At 39.3% G+C, this 23,749-nt stretch overlaps 1 protein-coding gene and 1 pseudogene across 1 annotated transcript in view; both read left to right on the top strand.

Annotated features, from left to right (window-relative positions):
- Nucleotides 1-9,951: 9,951 nt before the first annotated feature.
- Nucleotides 9,952-11,030, top strand: LOC116590850 (annotated as a pseudogene).
- Nucleotides 11,031-14,384: 3,354 nt separating this feature from the next.
- Nucleotides 14,385-23,749, top strand: part of NMD3 (NMD3 ribosome export adaptor) — a 28,112-nt gene continuing 18,747 nt past the window's right edge. The window contains exons 1-5 of the mRNA XM_032342232.1: nucleotides 14,385-14,529; nucleotides 15,072-15,128; nucleotides 16,061-16,195; nucleotides 18,838-18,934; nucleotides 23,223-23,303. Coding sequence (XP_032198123.1) covers nucleotides 15,085-15,128; nucleotides 16,061-16,195; nucleotides 18,838-18,934; nucleotides 23,223-23,303 — 357 coding nt within the window. The 5' untranslated portion in view covers nucleotides 14,385-14,529; nucleotides 15,072-15,084. The remainder of the gene's footprint in view (nucleotides 14,530-15,071; nucleotides 15,129-16,060; nucleotides 16,196-18,837; nucleotides 18,935-23,222; nucleotides 23,304-23,749) is intronic.

Below are 23,749 nucleotides of genomic sequence, written 5' to 3'. Positions count from 1 at the left end.
CTCAAGGGGAACCTGGGTGGCTCAGTTGGTTAAGTCTCTGATTCTTGATTTCAGCTCAGGTCATGGCCTCAGGGTTGTGAGGGTGAGCCAGGAATGGGGAGGGAGGCTCCTCTTCTCCCTCTGCTCCTCTCCCCACCCACCGCCCCTGCTCACACACATGCATGTTCTCTCTCTCTCTGAAAAAATAAGATTATGACTAACCTCTTTTTAAAATGCAGAAATTTAAAATTATACTTTCTTTTTAAATGAAGACATTATATACTTCAAAAATCAAATTTGGCTTATATCAGAGATGGGTGACAGCTACAGGATTGTACTCTTCAATGCCAATTACCTAATTTTTTTTGTAATAGCAATGACATTAAAAGGAAATTACCCCCGCATTATAATTGCCAATCTAGCATTGAAGAAAGTTTTGCAAAAAGGTAATGCAACCTTTGAAAGGCTTCAAACTCTAAATTAAAATCTGCTAGGCTCAGATTAAAATGGGAATGTTGCAGATGAAAAAGAAAGATACAGTTGGTTTACTGGATAAAATCAAAAGTTGACATTTCTTTGAATATTGATCTACTAAATTCCGTTTCTCTAAATATTTCTTTCTATTAGTTTTTCTTACTGGTACAAGTTATCTCAAACAGCTTACAAAGTTCTTCTTGGCAAAGCACTTCTATTTGCTGTAGAACAAAAACTGTTGTGTGCTGACTTAACAGTGTAAGTATTTTTGCTATAAAATTGTATCATGGCAGACATCTAATGATTTTTCCACTAAAACAAAATAGTATGGTATTTTTATTCTATCAGCATTGCATTTAAAAAAACGTTGATGTTAAACACAAAGAACTGTTATCTTATTTGGCCATGAGATACTGAGTTGGAAAAACCTACAGTTCTTTTGTGTTTCCTCTTTCCTCTTACACTACTGCCACACTCATAATACTTCTGATACTTCTGGTCATCAAATCTGTGGAGGGTCCCCCATACCAAGCAATTCTTCAGGACACCTGCTGGGTATCCTACAATTTAACTCAATTCTGACACTATATACCTGGAGGCAATGTCGGAAGATAGTGTCAGATCCCACAGGTTAAAGACTCAGTCCCACAAGACTTCTCTCACCTCACTTCAGATGTCAGTCTTGAGTAGTGGGTCCTCAGCTTAACCACAATTTCTGTCTGACGTGGCTACAAATCAGTGGTTCCCACCACCCACTCCCTGGATTTACAGAGCCAAGCAGCTCACAGAATTCAGGGAAATGTTTACTTAAGTTACTAATTTATTAAAGGATATGATTGAGGATACAGATAAATATCCATATGAAAAGATACTTAGGGTGAAGTCTGGCAGGGTTCTGTGCACAGGAGCTTCTGTCCCCATGATATTGGGGTGATTCGCCCTCCCAGTATGTGGATATGTTGACCTACCTGGAAGCTCTCTGAAACCACAACTGCTGGGATTTTATAGAGGCTTCCCTCACATAGACAGATAATTTATTGACTCCATTTCAAGCCCTCCTCCCCTCTGGAGGATGCGGGTCAGTGAAGCCAAAGAATTCAAGCTTCTAGTAATGACTTAGTCTTTCTGATAACCACCCCCATCCAGGAACCAAAGAGAATCGCACCCAGAATCACCTCAATAGAACAAAAATGCTCCTAGAGCTCTTATCATTTAGGAATTTACGACAGTTTTAGGAGTCCTGTGTCAGGGACTGAGGATGAAGACCAAATATTTCTTCTTATACATCTGAGTGCTACAGATATAATTTAAATCTTGTGTTAAGAGAGAAAGCCTAGAAAGAGAATGCAGAATTCGAAGTTTAAAGGTCGAAGAGTCACAAAAGTGTTTTAGCAACTTGGAAAGAGATTGAAGGCACTTAAGTATCTTAAGATCTAAGTCAAAATCTGGGCTTTCCCTCTAGCTGGGTTTCATACCTTTGCTAAGTAACCTCCTTGAGCTTCAGCTCCTCCACCTGTCAGATGGGGATTACTACCCACTTCTCAGAATTGTGAAAATTAAATAGTGAGTGTAAGGTGTCTGGCGTGTCACATGGTAATTTAATAAATATCTGTTCTGTATCTTCCTCTTCTCTAAGAGTTTAAGATCTAGCTGCGACTATAAGCTGTACACCCAGGAGGGGGTAAAGAAAAATCTAAGAGTTAAGCCACAACTCACATACACGGAGGTGGCTGGAGAAGATGATCTTTAATGTCCCTTCCAGCTCTAAACATCGATTATTCTATGACAGCTGTATGAGAGGTGTCACGGAGCAATGCATGACGAATCGGCAATTGGAAAGTGCAGACAGTAAGTGCTGTGAGGTCGAAGACGGGAGCATCTGCCCTGGGCTGGAATGGTTTTGGAAGACCATTAAAAAATTCTGAGCCGTCTGAGCTACAACAAAAGCCCAATTCAATTAGGAGAGCAACTGACCAGAATCTGATTATAATACAAATGCAGGCCTAGCTGAGGAGAATAAGAAACATGAAATACTGTAAAGAAAGAAGAAAGGAAAATGCAGGGTCAGCAATTTGGTTTCTGAAACACACACAGAATATTAAGTAGCTATCATGTTTTTCATCCTTATAATAGTCTTTTAAGGTTGGCAAAGTATATCAGCCCTGCTGAGAATCTCCCAAGAGCGAGGAATTTGTTCGAAATGCGCTTGGTTACAAATAATAGAAAACCAGCCCAGCGTTGGCTTAAAAAAAAAACAAACACACACACATTTTTTTTTTTTTTTCTTAAATAGAAAGAACTCTAAAGGTGAATAGCCCAAGGTTGGAGCCACCTCATCGTGACATAGTCAAGACACAGATTCTTTCTAGTTCTCTGCCTCAGCATCCATAACGTGATGGTAATATACCCTTAGTTGCCTTCTGGTCGGTAAGGCATCACATTTGCATTCCCGACAGGAAGCAGACAGAAAGGCAAAGGAGCAAAGAGGGAGGGCAAAAGGGCATATCCATTGAGCCTGTGTTGCTTTATTAAGAAAGCTGATGTTCGCCTGGAAGATTGCCCAATAGACTTCCCCTTCTAACCTGCGGGCCGAAATTGTACCTCATGGTTGTTCTGAGTGGTAAGCATACTGGGGAGATAGGGTTTGTCAGGCAGCCAACAGTGTAGACAAAAGTCTTGAAGCCTTAGGGAAAAAATGACTACCAGAGATAAAAGCAGGGTGCTGTTTTACTTAAACAGAAAAATTTACCCTATTTTTTAAAATGAATCAGACGTTTTAAAACTTTGTAATAATTGTAGATTCACGTGCATGTGTAAGACAACACAGAGAGATCACCTGGACCTTTAATCTGTCCCTGCAAAGGGTTACATCTGGCAAAACTGAAAGTACATTATCACAACTAGGATATTGACTTGGATATAATCAAAATATAAATCATTTCCATCACCACAAGGATCCTTCATGTTGTCCTTTTACAGCTGCACCTACTTCCCTCCTGCCCTTTCCTTCATTCTTAATTTCTTGCAACCACTCAACTGTTCTCCAGCTCTCTAATTTTGTCATTTCAAGAATGTTACATAAAAGGCATATAACCTTTTGGAAATGGCTTTTTCACTCAGCATAATTCTCTGGAGAATCTGGAGATTCAGGTTGTTGTTTTGTACAATAGTTTATTTCTGATTATTGCTGAATGGTATTTCATGGAGTGGATGTAACACAGTTTATTCACTTGTTGAAAAATATCTGGGTTGTTTTGGCTATTGCAAAAAGAAAAAAATGCTGCTATCTACATTGGTGTATAGGTCTTTATGTAAACATAAGTTTTGATTTCATCAGGATAACTGCCTAGGAGTACAATAACTAGATGTATGGTAGTTGCATTTTTAATGCAAAAAAGTTGGTTAAGAAACTTCTAGGTTGTTTCTTAGAGTGGCTATACCATTTTGCATTCTCACCAGCCGTGTGTGAGTAATCAGGTTCTTTGCATCCTTGCCAACATATGGTATTATGTATATTTTTTATTTTAGCTATTCTGATAGATGGGTAGTAATATCTCATTGTGTTTTTAATTTGCTTACTCCTGATGTTAAACATCTTCATATCTGCTTTTTTTTTTTTAAGATTTTTTATTTATTTATTTGACAGAGAGAGAGATCACAAGTAGGCGGTAGGCAGAGAGGCAGGCAGAGAGAGAGAGGAGGAAGCAGGCTTCCCGCTGAGCAGAGAGCCCGATGCGGGGCTCAATCCCAGGACCCTGGGATGATGACCTGAGCCGAAGGCAGAGGCTTAACCCACTGAGCCACCCAAGCGCCCCCATATCTGCTTTTTTGACTACTGGATATCCTCCTCAGTGAAATGTCTCTTCATGGTTTTTTGTTTTGTTTTGTTTTTTGCCCATTTACTGATTGGATTGTTTTTTCACTTATAAATTTTGAGAGTTCTTTATTTTATTTTATTATTTGTAAAGCTTTTTTTAAAGATTTTATTTATTTATTTGACAGACAAAGATCACAAGTAGGCAGAGAGGCAGACAGAGAGAGGGAGGAGGAAGCAGGCTCCCCGTGGAGCAGAGAGATGTGAGGCTCAATCCCAGGACCCTGGGATCATGACCTGAGCTGAAGGCAGAGACTTCAACCCACCGAGCCACCCAGGTGCCCCTAAAGTTTATTTTATTTTATTTTTTTAAAGATTTTTTTATTTGTTTATTTGACAAACAAAGATCACAAGTAGGCAGAGAGGCAGGCAGAGAGAGAGGAGGAAGCAGGCTCCCTGTCGAGCAGAGAGCCCGATGTGGGGCTCGATCCCAGGACCCTGGTATCATGACCTGAGCCAAAGGCAGAGGCTTTAACTCACTGAGCCACCCAGGCGCCCCTAAAGTTTATTTTTTAAAAACCATATTCAATGTGGGGCTCAAACCCATGACCCTGAGATCAAGAATTGCTGTCTTCCAACTGAGCCAACCAGGAGCTCCTAGAGTTCTTTATATGTTGAAGATCCTGGTCTTTGGTTGGATATGCTTTGAACATATTTTCTCCTTACTACGTTGAGTCTTCGAGTCCATGAAAAGAGTATGTCTCTTCACTGATTTAGATCTTTGTTTTCTTTCTTTAGCATTTTGTACATCTCAGCATACAAGTTTTTGTGCACATTTTGTTAGATTTACCTATGTTTTCGTTTTTCATTTTTTTTTTTAGCAATTGTAAATAGTATTTTATTTTTAATTTTGGTGTGACATTTTCATTGTTAATATATATAAATACAGCTTTTTAAATTGTTAAACACTGTACAATACACTCATTAGTTTTTGATGTAGTGTTTCCACAATTCATTGTTTGCATATAACCCCCAGTGCTCATTGCAATACATGACCACCTTAATACCCATCACCTGGCTAACCTATCCCCCACACCCTTCCCCTCTGAAACCCTCAGTTTGTTTTCTGGAGTCCATAGTCTCTCAGGGTTTATCTATCCTCTGATTTCCCCAAATATAGCTGCTTTTTAAAAAAGATTTTTTTTTTTAAGATTTATTTATTTATTTTTGAGAGAGAGAGAAAGCACACATGTGTGCACACCCACATGTACTCACAAGTGTGAGTGGGGGGAGTGGAAGGGGGAGAGGGAAAGAGAATCCTCAAGCAGATTCCTTGCTGAATGTGGACCCTGAGATCATGATCTAAGCCAAAACCAAGAGTTGGACGCTTAATTGATTGAGCCACCCAGGACCCTCAGATACAGTTGATTTTTAATGTTTACCTGTGACCTGATGAACTCACTTCTTAGTTCTAGGAGGGATTTTTCTGTTTTGTTTTTTGTTTTCTAGATTCCTTGGGATTTTTCTATTTACACAATCATGTCATTTGCATTTAAGGGCACTTTTATTTCTTCCTTTCCGATATGTTTACTTATTTCCTTTTCTTGCCTTATTGCGCTAAACAGACTTTTCAGCAATATATTGTACAGGAGTGGAAAGTGTGAACATGCTTGCCTTTTTTCCAGTCTTAGGGGAGGAAGCATTCAATCTTTTACCATTGAGTATAAAGTTACCTATTGGGTTTTTGTTGGTACTCTTTATCAAGTTGAACAAGTTCTGCTCTATTTCTATTTTACTAGGAATTTTTACCCTGAATGGTTGTTGAATTTTATTAAATGCTTCTGCATCAGTTGATATGATCATGTGATTTTCTTTTTTTAGCCTGTTAATATGGTGGATTACATTGACTTTCTAGTATTGAACCAGGTTTGTATCCATGGAATGAAGTCCACTTAGTCATGGTGTATAATTCTTTGTATGTATTGCTGAATTCTACTTGCTAATATTTTGTTAAAGATTTTTGCATCTATATTTATGATGGTATTGTTCTGTAGTTTAAATTTTCTTTTCCTTCCTTCCTTTTTACTTTCCTTCCTTTCTTTTTTGTATTGTCTTTGTATGGTTTTGGTATCAAGGTAATAAAATTTCAAAAGAAATTTTCAGAAAATGAATTGGAAAATGTCACCTTCTATTTTCTGAAAGAGATTTTGTAGAATTAATACTAGTTCTTCTTTAAACATCTAGTAGAATTCTCTAGTGAAATATGTGGAAGGTTTTTTCTGGGGAAGGTGGGATTTTTTCGTTACAAATTCAATTTCCTTACTAATTATTGGGTTATTCAGATCATCTACTAAATTTGGGATAAGTTGTGGTGGTTTGTGCTTTTTGAGGAACTGCACTATTTCATCTAAGTTTTCAAATTTGGTGTGTGGATTTGTTCATAGTGTTCCCTTATCAGTCTCTGACACTGACAGTTATCTAAGTCTTCAAGATATTAAAAAACATTATATAGATATGAGGAAGTGGTGATGCAACATGGGGGCTTAAGTGAGTAGGAGAAGAATCAATGAAACAAGATGGGATTGGGAGGGAGACAAACCATAAGTGACTCTTAATCTCACAAAACAAACTGAGGGTTGCTGGGGAGAGGGGGTTGGAAGAAGGGGGATGGGGTTATGGACATTGGGGAGGGTGTGTGCTTTGGTGAGTGCTGTGAAGTGTGTAAACCTGGCGATTCACAGACCTGTACCCTTGGGGATAAAAATATATGTTTATAAAAAATAAAAAATTAAAAAAAATTATATATATATAATCATCAATTTTTAATTCCTTATAGAAAACACTCAAAGAGCCATCTTATTGGTCCAGTCTAGAGCCAAATTACTTGTTTGTTGGTTGGTTGTATATTTATTTATTTTTAAGAGAGAGAGCATAGGAGGGAAGGGACAGAGGGAGAGGGAGAGACAGAATCCCAAGCAGGTTCCACACTACATGCCCAGCTCCACGACCCTTAGATCATGACTCAAGCAGAAATCAAGAGTTGGATGCCCAACTGACTGAGTCACCCAGGCACGCCTGGAGCCATTTTCCTGCATCCTCTGTGTAGCACAAAACTGTCACCTTGGGATTTTGCTTAACTTCTTTCCTGTTTTTTGTCTTGTGCCTTCTTTTTTCTTGGTGTATACCTATCAGTAACTTCCTAGGAAGGGTACAACTGATAATATCTTTATTATACACTTGTATTTTATTGATAATTTTGGCTGAGAATACAATTCAAGTTTGGAAGTAATTTTACTTCAGAGTTTTCAAAATATTTCTCCATTGCTGTTTTGTTTCTGGCATTGCTGTTGAAAGTTTGAAGCTATTCTGATCTCGATCCCCAGTATGTGACTTGTTTTTTCCCCTTATGAGTTTCCAGGATCTTCCTTTGATCACCAGTGTTCTAAACCTCATGACAATGATATCTGGTATATACCTATTTATATCCATCTTGCTAAGAATATGTTAGATCCTTTCAACTTGTAAATTCATGTTGTTACATTTTGGAAAATATTTCTTGGATTAGTTTTTCAATAATAAATTTTATAGTAATTTGGGAGAATAATTGGGAGACATAGTCAACTAACTGAGAATTGTCCCAAAACAAATCAGCTACAGATACAGACATTTTAGAAAGTACTTTTTCCGACATCAAAATTTGCTTACATATACTCCATGTACATCCTTAGAATCTGCCCTGAAACTCAACTTTAGATGTTAAAGGATGCCCACATAATAAAAGCAAGTTCATTTCTAAACAGTTTTGAAAAGCACATTTTCCCCATCATCTCCAGACTGGCTGGGCACTGCAAGTAGAGTTTTGATTTCTTCTCCATTCTTGTTATCGGAGTGAAATGAGAAAACAGCATCAGCAATCTTTGAGATCACCTGAGAAGAAAAGGTGAGGAAGATTTCATCACGAAAGGGACAATGACATGGTAGCAATTACTGAAAAGAAGAATTAGAGGAAAAATGTCAGCTTCATATCTTCAGATTCTTAGTTCTTTTGGACCCGGCACATAAAAAGGTTTTTTTTGTTGTTGAAATTTATTTTGGTGTTTCTAAATTTGTTCATTTCTGTCTTTTACTTTGTCCATCTTCTCTTTTATGGAACCTGGAAAATATGGCACTATAAAATATTTCTTCATCTATTACTGTAGTAGTAGTTCTCTTCCATCATTAACATCTTGAAGCTACATGCCATTCAATGATTACATCTCTCTCTCTCTTCTTTAAAGATTTTATTTATTTACTTGACACAGAGAGAAAGCATAGCTAGGCAGAGCAGCAGGCAGAGGGAAAGGGAGAAGCAAGCTCCCTGTTGAGCATGGAGCCTGATGTGGGGCTTGATCCCAGGATCCCAGACCCTGGATCATGACCTGAGCCAAAGGCAGATGTTTAATCGACTGAGCCACCCAGGTGACCCACATCTTTTTAAAACTACAATAGGGGACCTAGGTGGCTCAGTCAATTGAGCATCTGCTCTTGATTTTGGCTAAGGTCGTGATCTCAGAGTCATGGGATTGCCCTACATAGGGGTCCTCACTCAGCAGGGAATCTCCTCCTCTCCCTCTGCCCTCCCCCAACCTCCCCCGCAACTCTCTCATTCTCAAATAAATAAATCTTTAAAAAAAAAAAACTACAGTAAAACATTACAAATTCAATCAATACCAATTTTGGAATCTGTAAAAGTGATTTCTTGAGTATTATTGTAATTTTATTATTTTTTCTGTTTTATTTATTGTGCTTCAATGTGAGTTTTTTTGTATTTTTAAAACTTTTGTTGAAATAAAATGTATATATGGATCATATTATAGCTAAATGAATTTCACAATGAACACTCAATTTCAGTGTTTATAATTTCTTTCTTATCTTTTTTCTTTCTTTCTTTCTTTTTTTTTTTTTTTTTGAGACAGAGAGCATGAGTGGAGGGGCAGGGGCAGAAAGAGTAGGAGAGAGAATCTTAAGTAGACTCCACACACAGTGTGGAGCCCAGTGATCATGACTTGAGCCAAAATCAAGAGTCAGATGCTTAACTGACTGAGCCACCCAGGCGCTCCAGGAAATCCATTTTAATGTCAAGGTCAAACACACAGAATTTAAGTTTGTAAACACACACTAAAGCAAAGATTTGAATAAGGACAGAGATCCTGAACATAGGACTATGGGATAATAGAACTTATTTTTCTAAGATGAGATTTGAGGGTTAAGTAAGAAGTGCAAAACAAACTTCTCTCTGGTGAAATTTGCCCGTGTTACCTGTTCTGAGGCCAATCTTAGCAAGCTCATCCTAGGTTTGCAGCAGAGACATTTGACACCAAGCACTTCTGACATCTGGAGATCTTATCAGGAGGGGAGAGAACTATGAGGAGAGATATAGGTACTTTCTGTCACATAAGTATTTCATTTGTCAAAAGCCTGTGGCCTTGGGGTGCCTGGGTGGCTCAGTGGGTTAAATCCTCTGCCTTCGGCTCAGGTCATGGTCCCAGGGTCCTGGGATTGATCCCCGCATCAGGCTCCCTGCTCAATGGGAAGCCCGCTTCCTCCTCTCTCTCTGACTGCCTCTCCACCTACTTGAGATCTCTGTCTGTCAAATAAATAAATAAAATCTTAAAAAAAAAAAAAAAGCCGTGGACTTTCTGTGCTAACAAGAGAGGGGTCCATATGAGGATCTATATTGTTCTGGATTTCCATGGAACCTGAAGGAAACTTTCACAATGTCTGGAGCCCTGGACATCCTCCTGCAAAGGGAGGAGTATGTCCTATAATTCCTTCCAGCAGAAACCTGCTTAGGTGGCACTAACCCTGACTTCTAATTGAAACAGTACATCTGGACACGTGGGTGGCTCCGTCGGTTAAATACCTGCTTTCGGCTCAGGTCATGATCCCAGGGTCCCCAAATAGAGTCCCGCATCAGGCTCCCTGCTCAGTGGAGACCCTGCTTCTCCCTCTCCTGCTCCCCTGCTTGTGTGCTGTTTCCCTCTCTCTCTGATGGTAAATAAATAAATAAATAAAATCTTAAAAAAAAAAAAAAAGAAAAGAAACAGTACATCTATCTACAAAAGAGAAAGCGATGGTATATCTCAAACCTGGAGAGATCCTATGAAAAGCTTCTGACAGCAACCATGCCATCGTTGTCATCAAAAACCCAGCTCATGTCAGTGTCATATCATCCAGGAACATGGGCTCTGCTGGACTTGGCTGCTGCCACTGGAGCCACTCCGATTGTGGCCGCCTTCCTCCTGAAACCTTTATTAACCAGGTCCAGGCGGCCTGCAGGAGGGCTGTGTCTCCTGGTGGTTATTATGGATCCCAGGACTGAGCACCATCCTGTCACAGAGATGTCTTAGGGTAACCCGCCGGCCATTGCTCTGTGACCCAGACTCTCCTCTGCGCTGTGTGGATGTGGCCATCCCACACAACAGCATGGGGGGTTGACGCAGCAGGTCAGAGGCAGTGGATGCTGGCCCTGGGAAGTTCTGCTCATGCATAGCCCTGTCTCCTGTGAACCTCCATGGGAAGCCACCCCTGATCCCTCCTCCTAACAGAGAGCCTGCAGAGACTGAAAAGGAAGAGCAGGCCCTTGCCGCAAAGGGGAGGAATTTCCTGGTGAATGGGCTGCCCCAGGTCCCAAATTTGCTCCTACTCAGCCCGATGTCTCAGATTATGCGAAGGTGTGCAGGGAGTCCCTGTCCCTGTCCCGCAGTTCCCAGCCAGGGCTTAGGACAGCTCTGCACTCCCACTGCTCAGGCGACTCAGTGCAGAGGAACAACCCCTGAGGTATCTATCCTAAGCTGCTCTACCACAGACCCTTTTTTTTTTTTTTTTTTTTTAAGATATTGTATGTCCATAAAAGACTCAAACTCAAAAAACAGACTGAGGGTTGCTGGGGGGACAGGGGACGGGAGAGGGTGGTGGGGAAATGGACATTGGGGAGGGTATGTGCTATGATGAGTGCTGTGAAATGTGTAAACCTGGCGATTCACAGACCTGTACCCCCGGGGATAAAAATACATTATATGTTTATTTAAAAAATTAATAAAAAATATACTTGTTTGTTTATTTTGGTGAGAGAGAGCAGGTAGAGTGAGCACTCAAGTGGGGGAGGGACAAAGAGAGAGGAGAATCTCAAGCAGACCCCATGCTAAGGACAGAGCCCAACGTAAGGCTCCATCTTACGACACTTAGATCATGATCAGAGCCTAAGTCAAGAGTCTAATGCTTAACCAACTGAGCCATCCAGGCACCCCTCTTTCATAGACTCTTAAACAGGAAGTGAATCTCTCCTGAAAAGGAAATAAGGTTAATGGAAAGTAAATAGTCTATTTAAAAAGAAAGAAAAAGAACAACAACAACAAAAAACCAAACCTGTGGATAATAGATGTCCTGAGCCTCAGAAAGGCATGCAGCCCGGTGAAGCATGGGTACAGTTAGGTTCACTGTAGTTCAGGTTCCAGTTCTGCCACTTAACTTGCTATAGAACTCACATCAAGTTACCTAAGCTTCTGGAAAATCACCCTGTCTGTAAAACGTAAGCTCCACAAGGGATGTCTGTGTTGTTCACTGTTGTATATCCAGTGCCTAACAAGCCTGGCACTGCGGCACCTGGTGCCAAATCAAATAGGGTATTAAGGGACGATGTTGAGAAAAAAAAAAACAGTCCCTGACATTCAGAAGCTGGCCTGTACTCAGAGGTAGCCCACATTATTCTCTTGTTAGACAAAAACAACTTCACAAAATAGCCACCTCTGCTGAGGTTATTCCAACACCATATTAAAATGAGATAAAGCAAGGCTACTGCATAATTTTGTATAACCATAGATAAATACAAGGTTACTGTGCCACCCGCAAAATGCCAAATACTCCCTCTCTTGGCCAAAACGAGTAATTGCTACTTCTTTACTAACAGCAGTCTGATCTTTTGCCTCTCTTCCTGTACATAAGATTTCTTGAGCTAGCCGCCCATAGAATTACCCCTACTTTCTGACAGCATCCAATCTAAAACAGACCCCTGCTTTCTTAGAGCCTCTCTCAAGTTACCCAAGAAAGCCCAAATTCTGATAGATGTTTTCTTTTTTTACGTATTTTATTTATTTTTTTATTTTAAGAATTTTATTTATTTATTTGAGAGAGAGAGAATGAGCAAGCAAAAGAGAGCACAAGTGCAAAGGGGGTGGCAGGGGAGGGGCAGACGGAAAAACAGATCTCCCTGCTGAGCAGGGAGCCTGATGGGGATGGTGGTCTCCAGCGGAAGACCCTGGATCATGACCTTAGATGAAGGCAGATGCTTAACTGACTGAACCACCCAGGTGCCCCTACTTATTTATGAGAGAGAGAGAGAGAGAGAGAGAGAGAGAGAGAACCTGCACACAAGCATGAGTGGGAGGAGGGGCAGAAGGAGAGGGAGAGAATCTCAAGCAGATTTCTTGTTAAGCATGAAGCCTAATACTGGGCTTGATTCATGACCCTGAGATCATGATCTGAGCCAAATGCTCAGAGTTAAATGCTTAACCAACTGAGCCACCCAGGCGCCTCTATGATAAGTTTTTCCTAACACCCTCCTAATGAGACACTCCATGATTCCTTGCAATATGTTTGCATTCACTTCAGTGAATAATAAACACAATCTGTTTAGCTACAGTTGTGTTCCTAGTAGTATTTGGCTTAAGGGAAATGACAATATGAATGGAAAAAATGGGAAGATAAGCTGTTACTTCAGAGCTGTATCAAATGGATACTTAACTCACCAAAATATATTGAGAATCTGTTTTGCACCAGGCACTGTGCTAGGCGCAGGGAATATGGAGAAGAACGAGACTCAGACTGCTCTCCAGCAGTTGAACCTGTGGAGGAACATGCATAGTAGAAAATTTATGATCCAATTTAATGTTGTTGGCACCATTATAGATCCAATTTAATGTTGTTGGCACCATTATAGAGGCATACACCTTCTATAAAGATGTCCTAGGACAACACAAAAAGGAAGAACATCTTTTTAGACTTACCACCTTCAGAAGTGTAAAATAATAAATTTTTGTTATTTTAAGCCATAAAATTTGTAATTTGCTGCAGAAGCAATACAAAACGAATATATGATACTAGAGCTTAATCTTTAAAGCAGGCTGTCCCAGGCATAGACTAGCTCCTGTAGGACCTGCCCGCTGGCTTGGATGGCTGCCTACTTGGGAATGTGACGGGGTATGTCAGGATTAGATCCTGAAGGGTCTTCCTTCCATGCAGAGAAACTGGAAAGAATCCAAAGGTTGTCAGAGACCACTGAAGGATGAATAGCAGTAGAGTGTGACAAAATCAGATTTGTCTTTAGAGGGGTAGATTGGAGTCTGGAAGTAAGGACAAGGAATGGGAGATTACTTTTGTACCCCAGGCAAGAAATGAGAAGCCTACTTTGATCACCTTTGATAACCTTGCTTATTCCTTGAAATTTAAGTGAGAAGACAGAAAGCAATGATTGTGTTCTTCAGATATTTGAAGTTCTGTCATGAGAATGAGTGGTTAGACATGCTCTGTGCTGTACTAAGATCAAGGTATAAAGTCATAAGGAAATATTAAATGTACTAATTAGCATACTTAAAACAAATGGACTAGAAACAACAGACTTCACAAATAATTGGGTTTTACCTTTCTTTCATCTCTACAACAAATATGCACTTGACTAGTTAGAATGTAGCAGACATTAGGCGTATGATGGGAACAAAAGAGATAAAGACACTGCCCTTGATGGAGCTTAATTTCTTTGTGTACTGTGTATGGTGCTGTTTACAGATAACTTTTATATAATCATTTAACCAAGAAGCAAGCAAGCTCCCAGGATATCTGAGGAGTGATTTATACACAGGGGAGAGGTTAGCTTGGAATGAACTCTGGCCAGGGAAAACCGGAAAGGAAGACAACCCAAGAGCAGTTGGGAAGCCCGCGCCGGTCTCAGGCACCATGGCCTGAAAGAGGAACACCTTCTCTCCCCACAGCTTCCCATTTGCCCCGCCTCTAAGCCCCACCTCCACCTCAACAGCTCGCCAATGCCTTCTCCTTCCTCCGCGTAGCCGCCCCTTTAACTCCCAGCTCTCGGTCCGCGGGATTTCGAGCTCTTCTCTCGCGAGATCCTCGCTGTATTGGAGCCGGCTGTGGTCAGCCCTGAGGGGGCTGTGGAGGGGTTGTCTTGTGGCAGTTTTGCCGCAAATCTGGGTCTGTTCCAGACTAGCTAGGTATGTTCTGGGCCGCGCTCCGGCCTGCTGTCGCGCGGGGGTGTCTGAGGAGAGAGTGGGGCGGATTCCCTTTGCTCTGGCAGGCCTCCGGCCGCGTGCGTACCGCGTGTGCGCCGTGGCCCGGGAGCCCGCGTGAGGTCCCACCGGCTGGGTGCGGGGGTCGGGGTGGCCCGCGGCGCCGTGACGCCTACAGCGATTTCTGCAGCACGGGTCCGAGGCCCGGTCGCTGCCGGCGTGAGGGTGAGGGTGGCGGCCCCGGCCCTTTCAAGACCCCCGCTTGGGCCCGTAGGAGTTGGCGCCGAAGTGATGCCTTCGGTCAGCGGCCGAGTTTAATGGCCCGAGGGTCTTACGTGTGGGAAATTCCAGAATTCCCTGGGTTCTGTTATTAAAGGAAGTTAACTTTTTGGAGTTACCACGTGGAATTGGGTTGTTAACCTCTTTACGAGGCTTGGCTGCCTTCCTCACTCAGAGGAGAAGGAAGATTTGTATGGAGCTGAATGGACAAATGACTTAAGTCCCACAATTCATTCTCTTAAAATCAGGGCATACAGAAAAATGGAGTATATGGCAGAATCCACCGACCGCACCCCTGGACACATGTGAGTCGTATCCCTTTCCCACGTTCCCCTTAAGTTTAAAGATATTAAAGTGACTCTTTGAAACTTAATGCCTGTGAGGAAAGCTTGTTTTGTTTTGTTTTTTTGTTTTCGGAGGGAATTCTTTCTCTTCAGTGGGAAAAGTGGAAAGCTTTATTTCCTGAGACAGTCAGACTCATTTTTAGTTGGAAAGTTGTAGTAAATACTTCAAGAGTGTTAAAAAATCCTTCAAGAGTGTTCTAGAGTTCCGTATATGTTCTTGAAGGGCTCTGTCCATGTGAAAACCATTAGGCATACGTGGCTATGTAGATTTAAAGACATTAACATGAAATAAAACTAAATGTTAAGTTCTGTATTCATACTAGTCACGTTTCCAATTCCGAGTAGCCACATGTGCCTGCTGGCTAGCTACCTTATTGAACATCCATAAATTATAGAACATATTTTTGGGACACATCAGTGATTGCTAAACATTTCCTGTCCCCAGTACACATAGAATGATGACATCAGTCCATTATACTGAATCACGAGGCATGGTATGTTTTCCATCCTTTGAAAAATTTTCTGCTCTGGTTAAATGTTTGCATTTTGGCAATCCTCTACGGGCATCTTAAAAAAAAAGTCTTTGTACTCTGAAGCTGCCTGATAATCACTATTAGAAATCCGTTAGACTCTCTCAGCCCTTTGGACATCCCCATACTTAAAGGATTTTTGGAGTTCTAGCCATGCTTGTTTTTTTTGCCTTAGTATTCCAAGGTGACACTTTATGTATAGCATCTTTGAAGATTACTTTGCCAGGGTTTTGTATTGTTTTGTTTTGTTTTCTTAGGTTTTTAAAGCAGAGATGCTATAGCCTAACTTGAAGGCTTTTGTTGTCTCTTTGATAACCAGTGCATTTATGAAACTTAACTTGAAAAATTTATGCTTTATTGAAGCTTATGCTGTGAATGTGGTGTCCCGATTAGTCCAAATCCTGCCAATATTTGCGTGGCCTGTTTACGAAGTAAAGTTGACATCAGCCAAGGCATTCCGAAACAGGTTTCTGTATCTTTCTGCAAGCAATGTCAAAGGTACAGTGCTGCACTATTTTATTCTACTTAAAGTTGAGATTTATATGTGGGAAAGCCACTGGGATATGCTGAGATGACATCCAAGGTACGTAGAATAAAGCATATGTAATTGAGATAAAATTGTTATTTATGTTGGTGTCGCCAAAGATTTTAGGTTTTGCAATTTTGTAGTTTACTTTTCTAGTTTGCCCTTTTAATCTGGTAAAGTTAATGTAAAGCTGTTTGAATTTGCTTTTTCTTATAAGGGTTTAATAGGTTTGGTTTATACAGTTAATAGAAGTCTGTGTTTGTAAGGGTAAGTGAAAGCAGATTTAGTTACTAAGGATATAATATTGTTATTATCACGAGGATTTTTTTTTTTCACCAGAAGCTATGTATGATAAAAAGCCTCTTAAGTTTGAGTGTTTAAAGTCAGTTAGCAAGGTGTTTTAAAAATCTATTAAAATGCCAGAGCACCTGGGTGGGTCAGTCTGTTAAGCATCTGCCTTCTGCTTAGGTCATGATTCCTAGGTCCTGGGATTAAGTTCCTGCATTGGGCTACCTGCTCGTGAGGAAGCCTGCTTCTCCCTAGCCCCCTGTACCCCCGCCCCCCAGCTCATGCTCTTGTACGTGCATGCGCATGCTCTCTTCTCTCAAATAAATAAATAAAAATTTTTATTAAAAAAATCTATTAAAATGCCATTGTAACAAAGTGATTGTAGTTAGCTGTTGGTAACAAAACTCCCTAATGATACTGCCCACATAAAGTTAATTGCCTGTAATTTCCTAAGTGGGTTAGGACTCTAGTGGTTCTTAACTTTTTCGGGTGGGGAGTGGTTCATGAAACCCTTTGGGAATTTGAACACTCTTTCCAGAAAAATATTTAAAATGTACATATAGGGGCGCCTGGGTGGCTCAGTGGGTTAAAGCCTCTGCCTTTGGCTCAGGTCATGATCCCGGGGTCCTGGAATCAAGTCCCGTATCTGGCTCTCTGCTCAGCCGAGAGCCGGCTTCCTCCTCTCTCTCTGCCTGCCTCTCTGCCTACTTGTGATCTCTGCCTGTCAAATAAATAAAATCTTAAAAAAACAAATAAATAAAAAATAAAATAAAATGTACATATATACAAACACATGAAACTTTCCTGTACTGTTTCAGGGAGATTACAGTTTGCAAGTTTGGCAAGTATAAGACTTAATCAGTTACAGATATTTGCTATTCTTAAAAGCATGGTAGAGTGAAAAAAGCACTGGACAAATAATCTGGAGACCTAGTTTGTCTTGGATTTCTCACAGACTAGCTTTTTGAAACTCTGCCAGTTAACTTCTCTAAAACTTAATCTCATCAGAATGAAAGGGCTTTATTAGATAGATGAAGCCCTTTCTAACTCTAAAAGCATGCTTATAATAAAGGAACCTCTATAAGGTTTTTGAATGAACCTTTACGAGTGAAAATCAGGAGCCTAGCTGGTTCAGTAGGTAGAGGCTTGTGACTGTATCTTGGGGTTATAGGTTCAAGCCCCACATTGGGTGTAGAGATTACTTAAAAATAAAATCTTAAGTAAATAAAAGTGAAAATCAGAACATTCACTTAACAAACATAGTGAAAACAAGTACTCCTATAACATATTTAGAAGTGTTATGTATTTAACATTTATTGAGCACTTACTATGTGCACTGTCCTAAGTCTTATTTATTTATTTATAAAAAGATTTTATTTAGGGCACCTGGGTGGCTCAGTTGGTTAAGCAGCTGCCTTTGGCTCGGGACATAATTCCAGAATTTTGGGATTGCACCCTGTGTCTGGCTCCCTGCTCGTAGGGCGTCTGTTCTTCCTCTGCCTGGCCCCTTGTGCTCACTCCCTCTTTCTCTTGTCAAATAAATAAATTTTTAAAAAAGTAAAGATTTTATTTATTTGACAGGGAGAGAGAAAGCTCAAGCAGGGGGAGCGGCGGTAGGAGAGGGAGAAGCAAGCTTCCTGCTGAGCAGGGAGCCCCATGTGGGGCATGGTCCTGGGATCATGACCTGACCTGAAGACAGCGCTTAACTGACTAAGCCACTCAGGCACCCCAGTACTGTCCTAAATCTTGAGCAGGCTGGACTAAAAAAATCTTAAGGCATATGCCCAGGGATTGAAATTTTAATTTAATTAGGTTTTATGTAAGATTTAAAAACATGTTTTGCAATGTAAAATTTGAGAAAGGACTTTAAATAGATGAATAGTCTGAACTACTGTTGATACATAGTATGAGGTACTAATTTACCTTTTCTGTGTGTGAGAAGTCAGTTCTCAACCATTTGGTTTATTATAACCATTTTAAAGCTATTTTCAGGTAACTTCTTACCTGTTTTTCAAGGTATAGCTTCAAGAAACTCTTAGGCATCTTGTCATACCTCCCTGGAATTCTTTACTGGTGTTTGAAGTAATATGACCTCTTTAATATCAAATAAGCTTTTTCAAATATACTTGGGATTTCACTTTTTAAACTGAAGCTACTGATCTAATTGAAAGTTTTCTGAAACTATTAAATATATTTGAAATGCTTCAAACCAGTCTTGGGAATTACTATGTTTGATTAATAATCAGTGTTACATCTGCAGAGTCACGTTGAAATTTTTTGTTTTTCCTGAGAGATGCTGGGTTTCAGTATTTTCTTTCCCCCTCAGGTATTTCCAGCCACCTGGAACTTGGATACAGTGTGCATTAGAATCCAGGGAACTTCTTGCATTGTGTTTGAAAAAAATCAAAGCCCCTCTGAGTAAGGTAGGTCAGTCTGTTAAAATCGGTTTTTATAGGTATGTGTTTTTGTTTCTATGTTTTAAAGTTACATGTATTTTTATGGAAAGAAAATCATTTTGCTTTAAAAGATTTAATGTAGAATCATTTTTTTTCATTATTTATTGAGAACCTCTATGTGCAATAAATTTTTTTCTGAAAAAATACATAAAACCATTGCTAAACATAATTTAGAAGGCTATAGTATTAAGGCTATGGTATTTAGTTTCTTTTTATTTTCCGTGTTGCTCTAGAAAGAAAATATTTGTGCCTATTACTTAAAATCAGTGCATTAATGTCTCCAAAAAAACCAGACCTTAAGCCCAGTTTATCTTTCTGCATAATAGTTTCAGTTGTCTGTGTTAAACTTTATGACTTCTACTTATACCAGCTATGTTTTTAACTCAAATGGACTCTTGGTTTGAAAGTCCAGATTCTCTTTTAAGCTCTGAAAATTTCATGTAATAGTTCTTTGGGATTTTTTCCTCCATTTCTTTTTTTTTTCCTCCCTGGAATTTCTGTTAGTCTGTGTTGTCCCTACTGGCTTAAAACTTTATCTTTTCCCCCTTATATTGTTTGTTTTTAATCTTTTTGTCTTTTTTTCTGTGTTCTTGGTGCTTTACTTTATATTCTGGTCTCTGTATTGATTTTGTTTTGGTTCCAGCAGTGATATTTTTATGTTCCAGAGTTTTTACCATAGTCTTAATGTTTTTGATGCATTCTGTTCTTTTTTTAAAAAATCTTTTTCTTTTTAATTTTTTTTTAAATTTTTTGGATATAGTTGACAGAATATTAGTTTCAGGCATACAGCATAGTGATTTCACATCTTTATAGGTTTTGCTGTATGTACAAGTATAGCTACCATCTTTTACCATGCAATGCTATTACATTATCATTGACTATATTAACCTGTGTTGTACCTTTTATCCCTGTGACTTTTTCATTTCATAACTGGAAGCTGTATTTCCTATTCCCTTTACCCCTTTTGCTTATCCCCACAGCCCCCTTCCCTCTGGCAGTCATCAGTTTGTTCTCTGTATTTATAGTTCTTAATCTGTCTATTGTTTATTCATTTGATTTTTAGATTCCATGTATGACTGGTATCATACGGTATTTCTCAATCTGACTTACTTCACTTAGCTTAATATCCTCTATGTCCACCTGTGTTGTTGCAAATGGCAAGCTCTCATCTTTTTATGGCTATATAATATTTCATTTTCTTTATATACCATATCTTATTTATCCATGCATCTATCAATTAACGTTTAGGTTGCTTCCATATCTTGGTTATGATGAATCATGCTGCAGTGAACATACAGGTGCATATATCTTTTCAAGTTAGTTTTTTTGTTTTCTGTGGGTAAATATCTAGTAATGGTATTTTTGGATCATATGGTATTTCTTTTCTTTTTTTTTTTTTAATTTTTTATTTTTTATAAACATATATTTTTATCCCCAGGGGTACAGGTCTGTGAATCACCAGGTTTACACACTTCACATCACTCACCAAAGCACATACCCTCCCCAATGTCCATAATCCCACCCCCTTCTCCCAAACCCCCTCCCCCCAGCAACCCTCAGTTTGTTTTGTGAGATTAAGAGTCACTTATGGTTTGTCTCCCTCCCAATTCCATCTTGTTTCATTTATTCTTCTCCTACCCACTTAAGCCCCCATGTTGTATCACCACTTCCTCATATCAGGGAGATCATATGATAGTTGTCTTTCTCTGCTTGACTTATTTCGCTAAGCATGATACACTCTAGTTCCATCCATGTTGTCGCAAATGGCAAGATTTCATTTCTTTTGATGGCTGCATAGTATTCCATTGTGTATATATACCACATCTTCTTGATCCATTCATCTGTTGATGGACATCTAGGTTCTTTCCATAGTTTGGCTATTGTGGACATTGCTGCTATAAACATTCGGGTGCACGTGCCCCTTTGGATCACTACGTTTGTATCTTTAGGGTAAATACCCAATAGTGCAATTGCTGGGTCATAGGGCAGTTCTATTTTCAACATTTTGAGGAACCTCCATGCTGTTTTCCAGAGTGGCTGCACCAGCTTGCATTCCCACCAACAGTGTAGGAGGGTTCCCCTTTCTCCGCATCCTCGCCAGCATCTGTCATTTCCTGACTTGTTGATTTTAGCCATTCTGGCTGGTGTGAGGTGATATCTCATTGTGGTTTTGATTTGTATTTCCCTGATGCCGAGTGATATGGAGCACTTTTTCATGTGTCTGTTGGCCATCTGGATGTCTTCTTTGCAGAAATGTCTGTTCATGTCCTCTGCCCATTTCTTGATTGGATTATTTGTTCTTTGGGTGTTGAGTTTGCTAAGTTCTTTATAGATTCTGGATCATATGGTATTTCTATTTCTAACTTTTTGAGGAACCTCTATACTATTTTCCACAGTGGCTATACCAGTTTACATTGCTTCCAACAGCATTGTATTCCGTTGAATTTTTCTGAAGGTTATGATAGTAGGTTTGTAAAAAATTTCCTTCTGTTCCCTAATTTGTCTCTGGACTCAATTTTTTCTGTAATTTTGTCTCATTTTCGTAGTTCTGGCTTTCATGCTTTTGTCAAATGTCTGATAAGTCCTAATAACTCATTAGTTCATTCGGCAGCATTGATTAAGTGTCAGCCCTGTCAGTGTGCTTTTGGTGTTGGGGATATAGCAGTGAATGGCAGAGACAAAAATGTCTGTCTTAGGTAACTTTTATTCTAGTTGGAGGGGAGGGTGTGGAGTAGGTGTATTAATTCATTTGTTAAAAGGGTCTAAATTCTGTGGAAGGAAAAACCAGGAAGGGGATAAAAACTGCATAGGGGAAGAGTTGCATTTTAAAATGGAGTGGTTAGCATTTTATGTCAACTATACTCAAACTAAATAAGTGAAACAGACTGTTTGGGTAAGGCCTCACTAATAAGGTGATATTTGAGTAAACATTAAAGGCAGTATGGGAGGGAGCTGTGCAGAAGTCTGCAGAAGAGAATTATGGGTAGAAAATGTGTTTGGCTAGAGGCAGGAGCATAGCTATATAGTTAGCATAAAGTGGGAAGGGGAACACTAGTGGGGGATGAAAACAGCAGTCATGGAAAGTCACAGAAGGTTAGGTTTTTGCTCTGAGTGTAATGGGTATGGGGTAGAGTAGTAAGATGAATGATTTATCATTTATCAGGATCCCTTGCTGCTGTGTTTAGAATACATATGAGGGAAGTAGGAGTGAGGGACCTTTAGGAAGTGATTGTAGAAATCATGAGTAATGGTGATATTTGGATCAGTAGTGAAGGTGGTGAGAAGTGGACAGTTTGGATCTAAGGAAGGAAATCTGTTATTTACATTTCTGGTTTCTCCATAGAACTCTAAACCAAATGTGTATCTTAATATCCACTGAACAGCTTTGTATAGGTATATCATAGATAGATCCTCTTAAATTCAGGTGTCTGAAACCAAATGCAGTATCTTCTCTCCATCAAATCTGTCCTTTATTTATTTCAGAAAAGTAGTTATTACCTAGATACCCAAACTGGATACTTGAGCCGCATTCTAGAATCTTTTTTTTCCTCCTTCACATACCCAGATGTCATTCAGTCCTGTAGATCTCATTTCCTAAATAACTCTTGGGTCTTTCTGCTTCTTTTATTTCCAATACCTCTCAGTTCGGATCACCTACAATTCCTGCCTAAATTATTGAAACAACCTCCATTTTGTTCCTCTTCCCTCTTCCTCAAAACACCTATTTTAGCCATATTGAGCTACAGTGAGTTCCTCACATGTAGCAGAGTTTTTTGGCCTCTGCTGATAAAGCAGTGAGTTACACTGTGGATTCAGCATGAGATGCCCCCTAATGCATTTTTTTTTTAAAGCTGTGTACTTAATATAGTTAGAATAATCCAAGTAGAAACTTTGATAATGAAATTTCTAGTAGATGATGAGTCATCAGATCTTTGCTTTCTTCTAAAAAGTATAATTTCCATTTTAAAAAACATTATTTAGGGAAAAGGATTTTTTCTGTGCAAATACTTTAATTTTTGCTTGAATTATACCAGTTGCATTAATGTAGTCCTTAGATGGTCCTTTTACTGCTTTTTGTTGCCATACCTCTGATGATTTTTTTTTTTTTTTTTTTTTTTTTACTGGTGATGTTGAGTAGTGATGCTAATCACAGATTCTTTAAACATCTTAGGAAATCTGTTTGTTAATGAGTTGTTCTTTTATCTTTTTTCTCAGGTAGAAACTTACGTTTCTTTTTATTTGTGTCCTTTTGAAGGTCCGACTTGTAGATGCAGGTTTTGTTTGGACTGAGCCCCATTCTAAGAGACTTAAAGTTAAACTGACTATTCAGAAAGAGGTGAGCTGAATACAGTTTTCTCAGCATTTCTGAAGTGTAGGTAGTAAAAATGAGGGGATATATTGGCAAGTTATGTTTGAATAGCTTAAAAGGAGAAGATTATACTCTTAATTTTAAGCTTTCTGGGTTTTGGGGGACAGGGGTCATCTGCCAGATGATCAGGTCATTAGTAAGAGCAGCCCTTGCTCTTGATTAGTGGCTAAGGTTATTTTTATTAGGAAAAAGATTGAGATAAAAGCACGAGCTAAGACAGTGTTTCTTAGATTTTGTCTTTTTTTTTAATACATACACATGTATATAGATATTTAAATTCTTCAAAGACTTTTTAAACCACTTTAAAGATAAATGTGAAATGTTAATTTAATCCTACAAATTAACTTGTTTTTTTCTCAAAATAGGATTATTTTTATGATGTTTAATTGATTTATTGTGGATGGCCTCAAAGC

Source organism: Mustela erminea, chromosome 1 (genome assembly GCF_009829155.1).
Source record: "Mustela erminea isolate mMusErm1 chromosome 1, mMusErm1.Pri, whole genome shotgun sequence".
Lineage (NCBI taxonomy): Eukaryota > Metazoa > Chordata > Mammalia > Carnivora > Mustelidae > Mustela > Mustela erminea.
The sequence above is the reverse complement of the archived record's forward strand: the minus strand, read 5'-3'. Positions and strand labels throughout refer to the sequence as shown.